Source organism: Pseudonaja textilis, chromosome 6 (genome assembly GCF_049901715.1).
Source record: "Pseudonaja textilis isolate UNSWEBS1 chromosome 6, rPseTex1.2, whole genome shotgun sequence".
Lineage (NCBI taxonomy): Eukaryota > Metazoa > Chordata > Lepidosauria > Squamata > Elapidae > Pseudonaja > Pseudonaja textilis.
In genome coordinates, this window is record NC_141995.1 from 12,346,530 (window position 1) to 12,357,949 (window position 11,420).

At 37.4% G+C, this 11,420-nt stretch overlaps 1 protein-coding gene across 1 annotated transcript; it reads left to right on the forward strand.

Moving 5' to 3' along the window:
- Positions 1–2,326: 2,326 nt before the first annotated feature.
- Positions 2,327–11,185, forward strand: LOC113434635 (uncharacterized). Its single transcript, XM_087935893.1, has 5 exons — positions 2,327–2,430; positions 4,365–4,434; positions 4,637–4,684; positions 6,851–7,198; positions 8,015–11,185. Exons 2-5 carry the CDS (start codon positions 4,381–4,383, stop codon positions 9,794–9,796), a joined length of 2,232 nt encoding a protein of 743 aa, XP_087792019.1. The 5' UTR covers positions 2,327–2,430; positions 4,365–4,380; the 3' UTR covers positions 9,797–11,185.
- Positions 11,186–11,420: the final 235 nt, after the last annotated feature.

Here is an 11,420-nt window from a genome sequence, read left to right on the forward strand (position 1 = left end):
TAACTTCTTGCCATATTGGGCATGTATTCATTTTATCCTACAATAATCCCTCATATCTGCTCTTCAAAAACTGGAAATACTAAGATTTGAATCAAGACTATTAATTATACCAAGCATGGTTCAATCATCAAACCAGTTCCACCTTATAGCAGAATTCTCATAATAAACAATACTTTTAATATCCCCTTCTTAAATTAAATTTTATCATGCCCTTCTTAAATTAAACCATGGGCAACTCACAACCCAAGGATGAAAGCAAATATTACCAACAATGACAGCTAAACTTCATCCTAATAGAATGAACAGTTAATAAAATTGGATAAGATAAAAAAAACAACCAAAAGAAGCATTAATAGAGAAAGACTTTCAAACTGCAAGCTAGCCAAAGAGAAACCACTTCCAGTTTTGGAGGCAATATCTGTTCTGAAGACTATTCGTGGTTTTTTTTTTTTTTTTTATAAAAAGTGTTTTTAAAAGCTTGTCTCCATGTTGTGTCAGAAAACCTGGCTTTTCACATGAGCTTGGGAGAAGCCCTCCTGGAAGCTATTCCTAACATTCTTTGTGGGTGTTACAAGGAAGTGGCTGAGTTTTGCGTGGGGAATTGAGGAAGCTGCTTGTTCTTTCACAGTTCTCCTTCTACTTGGTTAAGTGCTTTTCTGCCTCAGTTTCTCATGTCTCACTAACAGGATGTGGCCAAGTTTTATTTCAGTCCAGCTGGGTGCAGTTGGTGGTGTGAGGCTTCCTAACGTTTCTTTGTAACCATAGGCAAACCTTCTGGGAAGGGTCTTTTCATATTCACATTGGTTCACTCTTTTCCATCCTATTTCCACATTAAATGCTTACTTCTTATTTTTAATTTTTTTTTAAGCATAGCTAAAATTACACGTCAGCAATGGGAGACATTCAACATTAGATTCAACATAATTCAATCAGCCATAAAAGTGGGATGGCATCCATTTTAAATTCCTGAAGCTTCTTACTACAGTACTTTACTGTGCACTGAACCTAGGAACGAGTGTTTTGGGAATGTAGGAGATGAAATGAAAATACATGGAATGAAAACAAAGATCACTTTAACTTATAACAGTGACCTTTTCCCATCTATGACTTCAAGATGTCTTCATGTTCCCGTCAACCACACTGAGAGTTCTGGCGCCTGTAGTCTGATAAATTTCAAGACACTCCTGTAATTTAAAAATAATAATACAGAGTTCATTAGTGGGTTTGTTCAGCTGAAGATTTATTTCCAAATACAGGTAATCCTCAACTTACAAAAGTTCATTTAGTGACCATTCAAAGTTACAATGGCACTGAAAAAAGAGACTTATGACCATTTTTCACATTTATGACCATTGTAGCATCTTCTGATCCAAGTTCAGACGCTTGGCGATAGATTCATATTTATGACTGTTGTAGTGTTCCGGGATCATGTGATCAACTTTTGTGACCTTCTAATGAGTAAAGTCAATGGGGAAGCCAGATTCACCAAACTACAGTGTTACTAACTTAAGAATGGCAATTCACTTAACAACTATGACAAGAGAAGTTGTAAAATGGGGCAAGATTCACTTGACTGTCTTGCTTAGCAACAGACTTTTTGGGTTCAATTGTGATCGTAAGTTGAGAACTACCTGCATTATTCAAAGCCATTCCATGTTTCCTCTAGGTTAAAAAGGTACACTACTTTTTAGAGAAAGCCTTGAAGCCAGATTTCCAAAATAGCCTGAGTCTTCAGCAACAAAAACAGCTGCAATGGAAATATTGATAAAATTCCACCTGAAGTTCCGAATCTGTCCACAGCAAATATACAGCTTTATTGCATTAATGCCACAAAGGGGAAAAATCAGCAGTTGCTTTTTAATTTAAAAGATATTCCAAGCATCCTCCTACCTAATGGCCATCAAGCTAGAAAACATGATTAGCCCTCAAATTATGAAAAAGCAGCTCTTGAGACAAACCACTTGTTTGTACAACACTTACGTTAGCAGGAAGCATCCTTGATTCAGGTATGAGAGCATCCTGGCTCTATGCAAGGGTTACATTGCAATTGTTTATACTCATAAACCTGCCTTCATGTGAAACACCATAATTTTAGAAATCCAAATGAACCCTTAGTGAGATTGTTCATTTTTTTAAAAAAAAAGACAGTCTAGTCATTTTGAGAACCACAGCTTATTTTTAGGAAAACTATCCTTTTGGGGGCAGAAGGAAAGCGTAGGCAGGCTAGATGGATGGTGACAAGTGATGACATCACCCTCTTTCCCAAGGCAGCTGATTGGTCTTCTCTTTACTGCCGCAGAGTTTAAATTCATGCACTGTCATAGAGGATGCTAATTCCTGGGATTTGAAAATAGGATTCAATTTTTTTATGCTGTAGGGGAGTCATTTTTTCTTAAGGACTTCTGGATTGAGCTATTGGAATAAGTAAAGGTAAAAAGATAATTCTCTATTTTGTTCTGAAATTGTTAAGAATAAAAAAAATAATGGGGTAAAACACCTGCTGATATGTAGTGATAGTGAAAGAAATTAGAGAATAAGTAGATTATTATTAACTGTAAAGGCTATACATCTTAAAAATCAGCTTTAATTATTTCATCTTTCAAATGTATACATGTAAAAGTATAGAATGAGAACCTTTTTACTCTAATAAAGTAAAATGTTAAAAAATATTTTAATAATTTAAAAATCTATTATGTATTTTTTTTAAAAAATAAAAATGTTAATGAGTATAAATAAAGCAAATAAATTTTGAATATAAATTGATTTTACCTTTGTGAATAAGATTTACTTAGATTTAAATAACTGGAACTATTTTTCTACGTGAAATAGATTTTTAAAAGCAGGAAAATTTATTCCTAGATAACAATTAATGGGAAAAGGGAAAAACTTATAGCTGCATTAATTCTACTAGCGCAAAATTCAAGCTAACAAAACTTTCTGAGCTGTTGTGGTGTTATATGTACTGTAGAGGGAAAGGGCAGGTTTAATTTATGGCACCAGAATGCATATAAACAACTGTTAAACATTGCTCTCAATACACTATGATAAGACCACGTACATATAAACTTATATGCATGCAGACATTTTCTATATAATAGTTTGTCCTCTGTTACCATGGTAATGGCAGTACAATCAGTAGTCTGATAGTTATACATATTTTCTATGAGAGCAAATTGAAATTTGGTCACAGATGTATTTTCAATATCTGTGTCATAGTTATTTGCACTTTCTGCCTATTTTTATCAGGTGTGTATGTATATGTATACACACATACACCATATCTATCTATCTATCTATCTATCTATCTATCTATCTATCTATCTATCTATCTATCTATCTATCTATCTATCTATCTGGGGTGGTATTCAGCAGGTTCTGACCAGTTCTGGAGAACTGGTAACAGAAATTTTGAATAATTTGGAGAACCGGCAAATACCACCTCTGGCTGAAGATTTTTACAGTATCTTGCCATGCCCACAAGCCACGCCCACAGAACCGATAGTAAAAATAATTGAATATACATATACATACATACATATATAGCAATGGTGGGAATTCAAATTTTTTTACTACCGGTTCTGTGGGCATGGCTTGGTGGGCGTGGCTTGGAGGGCATGGCAGGGGAAGGATACTGCAAAATCTCCATTCCCTCCCCAACCCACTAACCTGCTTTCCAGCTCCCTTCTCCTGTGCAGGGCAACCAAAGGAGACCCAGCTGATCAGCTGGGACTCAATGGGAGACAGAGAAGAGATGGGGGCGGGGTCAGTCGGAGGTGGCATTGGCCAGTTCTCCAAACTGCTCAAAATTTCCACTACCGGTTCTCTAGAACTGGTCAGAACTGGTTGAATACCACCTATGATCGATCTATCTATCTATCTATCTATCTATCTATCTATCTATCTATCTATCTATCTATCTATCTATCTATCTCTACCTACCTACCTACCTACCTACCTACCTACCTACCTATATAATATATATATAATCTCTCTCTCTCTCTCTCTCTCTATCTATCTATCTATCTATCTATCTATCTATCTATCTACATATGTATGTATGGGACAGCTTTGAGATTTCACAGATAATGATCTGGGAGGAAATGTCCTTGTCTTCCTATAATAAATATGGTATATCTGGTTAGATGTTGTTTCTGAAAATTGTGTCTTGGTAAGCTAAATCTGGCAGCCTACGGATCAAATCTATCTTGTCATATACTTATGCTATCAATAGCTTTTTCTCTGAATGAGCTAAGATGTATCTTAACACAATAAAAAGAAAGAAGAACACAATAAAAAGAAATAAGAGATCCTTGCCAGTACTATAAACAATTGCTGATTTAGGCACCTATCTTTTATTGTTACAGACATCGTAAAATAAAAATGAAGATAGGTTTCTTGCTCATCTCATTATGGAGTCTCTGCTGGGCTCGTCCTGTAAGTAGTCTATAAAAGTGATTCAAAATATTCTTCCAAAAGCTTGAAATGACATTTACCTCTCTAAGCCAAGAGTTCCTTTTTAAGAGGTTTATGTATTGATTGATAACATTTGTACAGCTACCCATTTTAAAACCAGATTCTGAGTAGCTCATAATAGATGTACAGTAAAAATATTTATTCCCTGTTCTAATATTTTCAGGTTTCCAGATACCCAGGTGCACACCACAGCAACTCCAAAGAACACTGGGTAAGTAAATCAACTTCAATATTTGTTTTCAAACTGAGATTATTTTAGAAATTGTCCTTATAACTTCTGTGCAAAATCAGAGTGTAAACAGGTGTGGAACCTTTGTGGGACCGCTGAAAGGACTGCATTTAAATAAGAGATAGGTGGTGGTGTATCTCAGTGGTGGGATTCAAATTTTTTACTACCAGTTCTGTGGGCATGGCTTGGTGGGTGTGGAGAGGGAAGGTTACTATAAAATCTTCAGTCAGAGGTGGTATTTGCCGGTTCTCTGAACTACTTAAAATTACCACTACCGATTCTCCAAAACTGACCAGAACCTGCTAAATACCACCTCTGGTGTATCCCTTCCCCTAATGCAGGGGTCTTAAACTTGACAGCTTTAAGACTTTTGGACTGCAACTCCCAGAATTCCTCCTCCAGTCATGTTAGCTCAGGAATTCTGGGAGTTGAAGTCCACAAGTCTTAAACTTGCCAAGTTTGAAGACCCTTGCCCTAATGTTTTAACATAGACACCACCACCTCCATGTTAGAATTGAGCAGCCCTCCCTCAACAGAGACGGAGGAATACAACACAGCCTATCTCCTGTCTACAAAACAGTCCTTTTAATGGCCTCAACAACTCTCAGAAAGTTAACGACTGACCCGCAGAGTGATTGCAAAGGATAGAAATCCTTCCATTCACCCTTTAGTCAGTTAGAACTGAAGAAGCTTCTGGGATGAGAGATTTTCAGAGGGAAAAAACCAAGAAAGACCAATTGCCTTTTGGAAAAAGCACCTTTGGGACAGCCATGACCTGATGATTGAAAATCTCCATAGACAGAAGATGTAGTATATAATAAGAATAAATCCTGTTACCAAAAAGAATAATAAAAATATATAGGAATTAGAATAATAATAATAATAATAATAATAATAATAATAATAATAATAATAATAATAATAATAATAATAATAATAATAATAATATCTCCATAGACAACTCTTCATATCCCTCATTCTTTCTTGTCTACTTTCAAGCTACTTTTCTTATGCTCAGTCAATTTTTTCTTCTCCTTCACCTGTTCCCTTGGGCTTTTTCGCTCACTGTCTCACTCTATTGCTCTTGATTATCTCTTGCTCTATCACTTATTTGCTCCATTGCTTGTTCCTTCATTTATGCAGTCTGTCACCTGCTCTGCTATTTGTTTCATTGCTCACTCCACTGCTCACAATCTCACTCATCCTCTTGGTTACACAACAATTCATCCTCTCCTCTCATACAGCCTTATCTTGCTTTCTCTCATTTTTAAAAAAGCTGCAGTGGGGGCTTCTAACAGTTGCTAAGGAGTGGACTTTCCTATTTCTACCAGTGCTGCTCCAATGTCCAAGCTGCTGATCAGAGTTCATCTAACCTATGTAAATTTTGCCTCCTGAGGTGACATCTGCCTCAATATTGGCCTTCAAGCCTGGCTCTGCTGTTGGCCTGAAGCCCCAATGGGGGCACACTATGCTGGAGGTGACGGGTTGACTGAAAAAATAGTACACCCATTCTATACTGTTTGTGCTCTTGGTTTTAACCTTTTATTTAACTGTTGTTAATCTTACTTTTAATGCTTTTAATATTTGTATATCTATGTTTTTACACTGTTGTAAGCAGCCCAGGGTCACTTGGAATAGCCAGATAGGTGGCGCATTAATTAATTATAATAAATTCAGAACTCTTATAATGCCTGACTAGTGTTTCTTGTAAGCTCAGCCAAGTGGACATGGAGGGAAATGGTAAAAGAGTCCTCACCTCCTGTCTCCCAGCTCACAGATTGCAAACTGTAGTAATGGGGCTAACATGGAGAGTCAGTGACCTGGATTTGTTCTTCATAAGGGACGCACTGCAAATCCAATGGATTATGCTGTGTCAAGATTTTGAATCAGCCCTGCAGATACTATGGATACATTCCCTCCCATTGTAAGCAATGAGATAAGATTCTTTACATAGAAAAGGTGGCAAAAACATTTCATTTCTGAGTTCTGTCTTGCCAATAGAATATCAACAGGTGCTATATTCCTTGAAACATCTGATATTAACTTGCTCTTGGGGTGACAGTAAGGTGATCTTGTTTCTATATTATAATATGAATACGTACAAGATATATGTAGCAACACACCCTCTTATTTCCGTTTCTTGGGTAGTCTATTTCAGTTGAAGAAGGCTTGAGCAAGAGAGCTGACTCTACAGATCTTAGTGACGAAGACTCAGGAAAGAGACTAAGCTCAAGCATGGAAGGCAGAAGAAGAGATCTTGGCAGCAACAGCTGTGAAAGTTGTGAAAGCAACAGCTCCCCCAAGGAGGTTTCCCGCAGTAGCCTTGAGAGCTTTTCAGAAGATGATCATGAATGGAGCACTCAGGACAATGAAGAGGGAGGTTATTTTGGACATCAGATGGTCTATAGGAAAAGGGCAGACAAGGATTCCCACTATCACCGAAAGGAAATAAATAAGGAGAGTTCGGATGATGAATCTGCTGGCAGAATGTCATTGGTAGGTCTTCAAAACTTTCTTGTATAAGCATTGGAGTGCAATGGATGAGTTTATTTTGACATTAGAATTTTTTTTTCTAGGAAGCTAGGAATAGTCAACATTTAGTAATACAAAATCAGCAGGTTCTGACCAGTTCTGGAGAACCAATAGTGGAAATTTTGAGTAGTTCAGAGAACCAGCAAATACCACCTTTGACTGGAGATTTTACAGTATCCTTCCCCTGCCACACCCACCAAGCCACACCCACAGAACCGCTAGTAAATTTTTTTGAATCCCACCGCTGTACAAAATGTAATACAAAATGGGATGGAGACCAAAGGTCCATGGAAGACTATAAAAAGGCCTGATGAATGATTGCAGAGATTCTTTTTAACTGCATAAAACCCATTTTAAGGGCCAGAGTTTAGTTTGGATGTGTTTCTTATCTTTAAATGATAGAAAATTAAAATGCCAATTTTTGGACATTATAATTTGTGAAAGATTTAGAGTTGTAACATCGATTTCAAGGATACCATGGATTACAGAAGTGGAAGCAACTGCCAGCTATTCAGAAACAAAAATACCAGTTTAAATATAAATTATTAAATATACATTGTTATTATTATAAATCATAAATTAAAATTTGTGACTATTGCTTTAGGAGAGCCCTTCAGTAATGTAGGAAATAATGTTATATACTTAAAAAAAGGTAGCTATGAGATGCACTTTTATGAATGAAGCTGGATAGAAGCCAGAGCTACTATTATTCTATGAAGCCTATAAAATCTTACAATGATTCCATGTTGTCCCCCCCCCCCCATTTGTCTTCTGGCACAGGAGGACCAAAGTGAAGGTCACCTTTTTGGGGCTAACAAAATATCCAAAGAACAGTTTGATGTTGAGAATGATGGCATGGTTTATACCCCAGAACAAGTCCTTTATCCTTTTGTGGAGAAAGGGGGAAGTGACCTAACAGCTGAAGAAGATACCAGTGGTGATGACTCTTTAGATGGAAATAATGATGAAGACTCTGGGCACACTAAATCTCCAAGTGAAGTAGATGTTCCACAATCTCCAGAAACTCATGGAGATCAGGATGGTGGTCATACCAGAGGCCGACATTCTAATGATAGTAGCAGCAGTAGCAGTAGCAGTAGCAGCAGTGAAAGCAGGAACCTTGAGAAAGAGGACAACCACATTATTGATTATCCCAGAAGGCACGGAGGTGATAGTTACAGTAGCAGCCAAGAGGATGGATATGATTTTCAAAGTGAAGAAATGCAAGGAGATGAGCCAAGGACTTTTGAGAGCCACGGCAGTGATTCCCACATGCTTCCTGAGGCTATTCATTCAAAAGAAAGCAGCCAAGAAATCCATAGCAGTAGCAAAGCAGTAGAACATTTTGAAAGAAAAGCATATCATTACATTGATGGTGATTCAGATGAAGATAACAGCCCCGAATATGAACAGAACAAATCCTTGAAAGATGATGATGATGATAACAGTTCTGAGGTAGACAGCCAACTTGTGGAAGATATTAGTCAATCAACAGAAAATGTTCCCAGTCAATCCAGGGAAGATGAAACCAGTCATTCTGGGAAGTCCTTAGAGAGCTCATCCATGGGACAATCTAAAGAGAACCTCAATAGCCATTCTAGAGAAGATATGCATAGCCAATCCCAAGAAGATGATAAGCACAGCCAGTCCAGGGAGTATGATAAACACAGCCAGTCCAGGGAGCATGATAAGCACAGCCAGTCCAGGGAAGATGATAAGCACAGCCAGTCTAGGGAGCATGATAAGCACAGCCAGTCCATGGAAGATGATAAGAATAGCCAGTCCACAGAAGATGATAAGCACAGTCGGTCCAGAGAAGATGCAACCAGAGGGCATATTCAAAGCCAGTCTAAAGAGAACACAAGCAGCTATTCCAGAGAAGACAAACATAGCCAATCACGGGAAGATGATGTTCATAGTCAATCCACAGAACTCTCTAGACCATCAAGAGAGAATGAAGACACAGTATCTGAAGAAGATGCAAAGAGTGACTCCACTGAAGACACCAGAAGCTCCCAAGAAAAACTTGAGCAAAAGTCTAAAGAGACAGAAGAGGAATCCAACGAGCACAATCCTAGCAAATCTCAGGAGAATCACTCTGTTGAAAAATCAGGAAACATGCCACCCAGAGCCGCTGAATCCGGAGAATTCAAGTGGCATCACAGCAGATCAAGTGAGAAGAGCTCTTCTATGGAAGAGAGCGAAGAGTCAGCTGAAGACACAAAAGAATCTGTTGAGGATGACAGCGGATTGTCTCAAAGCACATCATCAGAGAGCAGCAAAGTATCTGAAGAAAGTGCCAGCAGTGATGACAGTAATTCAAATGAAGGGCAAGATGAGCAAAGCAGATCATCAGAAACCAGTGAATCCAAAGAGGAAGCCAGCAATTCTATTGAAAGATCCAGTCAATCCAGAGAGGATACTATGAGCCAGTCTGACAGCATGGAAGATAACAGTTGGTCAAGAAGCAAGGAGCTGGAAAGCCGAAAACTAATGCTTGACTTTTACCATAACAAACCCTTTAGTGATTATGATGATAATGATTGCCAGGATGGGTATTAATTTAATGCACGAAAAACAAAGAAATCCAATTTTGTATAGTAGTCGGAGGTCAGGATTCTTTCTTTTAATTTATTTAATTGTTTTAGCAATGTGAGAGTTGACAGGTAAAGATGATAATTCTAGAAGAACCAGAGGCTCCAATGAAGCACAGATGCACCTCAGAAACGTCAAAGAAGATGGAATCAGTTTCTGCAACATTTGACAGGCTTTCATTGCTGTGGAATTAAGTTCAAAGAGTAATATGAGTTAAAACTGGGTGATAATTTCCCAGAATAAACAGCTGTGGAATTTTGCAGAAACTGAAAGAATTTGGACAACAGTGGCAACTGCCAGTAGGTTTCCTTCACAAACTCTTTCGGGTGTCACTTAATACTTTTTCAGGGGCTGATATTCATTTCTTTCATATAGGCCTACTAAAAAAAGGATTCAGTTTACACACATGCATATATGCACATATGTGTTCATAACAGTCCAAAATACGTGGTTGACTGCTGTTTTAAATTGTGCCTATGGTCAATTTAATAGGAGGTTTTCTCCTTAGGTACACAGGATTTCCCACCATTTTTTTTAATGCATGGATGGCCCTGCCTTCTAATTTGCACTACTGAAATCTGGTGCCATAATCCAGATCCTCCCAAGCTAGGAAACATCCAACAGCAAATATTTTTAAAAGTGCAGATTTCAGTCCCAATTCTTTGTCATGATGTCAACAGATTATCAGCACACTTCCTATGGGTTTGGAGGAAGAAGAGGAATAACCCCTGGGTTATAAAGTTGTCTTAACACTAGCTTCTTAGGGCAATTTGTCCTTCTCCACAAGGTCCACCCAGCAGAATGTAAGTTAATATCTTAGAATTTTTTGGTTCTTGCCATCTAACCATGGAATGTCTATTATAAATATTTCTATTGAAATATTAGATAATATATAGATAGAAAAAAAAAATCTATTGCAAGATGGGTTGGCTAGCTGGTTGTTCAGACATGTTTCATTTGTGCTTAAGGGCAGGCTTTCCCTTGAAGCAAAGCCATCTTCATAAGGAATCCTTGTCTCTTTTAACTGAATGCTTAATGACAGTAGAAAAACATAGGTACAACATTTGTGCATTAAGATTAGACTCAATGGTTTGTGACTAAGTGGCACTTAAAGAAATTTAGTTACTACAGGGTTTGCACAGAAGGAGGCAAAGAGAATATGTTAAATTCCAATGCACTTCAGCTGGTCTGCAGCCTTAGAAATATCGTTAATAATATGGGACGTATTTTGTAATAAATGTATAGCTGCTGTATTGGAAAATATTATACTGTAATCCCTTCTTTTTATACAAGTGGACTTAAATTAAAAATAAAGCAATCCTCTTCTTAGCAATAAAAGTTTTTTTAAAAAACCAAGTAATGGATTAGCCTGATTTAACATTTATGCTATGAGATGTTTTAATATATTGTATTAAATATATTCCGGTGTGTCACAATAATAGCAGAACACATAGGCATTTCAGAAATAGAAATGCTTTGTCCTCATACACTATTTTTTAAGCAAAAACATTTGAAAAAAAGTAAGGATAATTTTTTTAAGAGTAAGAGCAATTAATGGAATAGCTAGCCTCCTAGGGTTGTGGGTCCATCA

Excerpts from the sequence above, each read along its gene's own strand:
- LOC113434635 (XM_087935893.1), top strand. The coding sequence starts at position 4,381 with ATGAAGATAGGTTTCTTGCTCATCTCATTATGGAGTCTCTGCTGGGCT. Across the intron at positions 4,435-4,636 it reads GTCTCTGCTGGGCTCGTCCT|GTTTCCAGATACCCAGGTGC; the intron begins GTAAGTAGTCTA and ends TAATATTTTCAG. Across the intron at positions 7,199-8,014 it reads CTGCTGGCAGAATGTCATTG|GAGGACCAAAGTGAAGGTCA; the intron begins GTAGGTCTTCAA and ends CTTCTGGCACAG.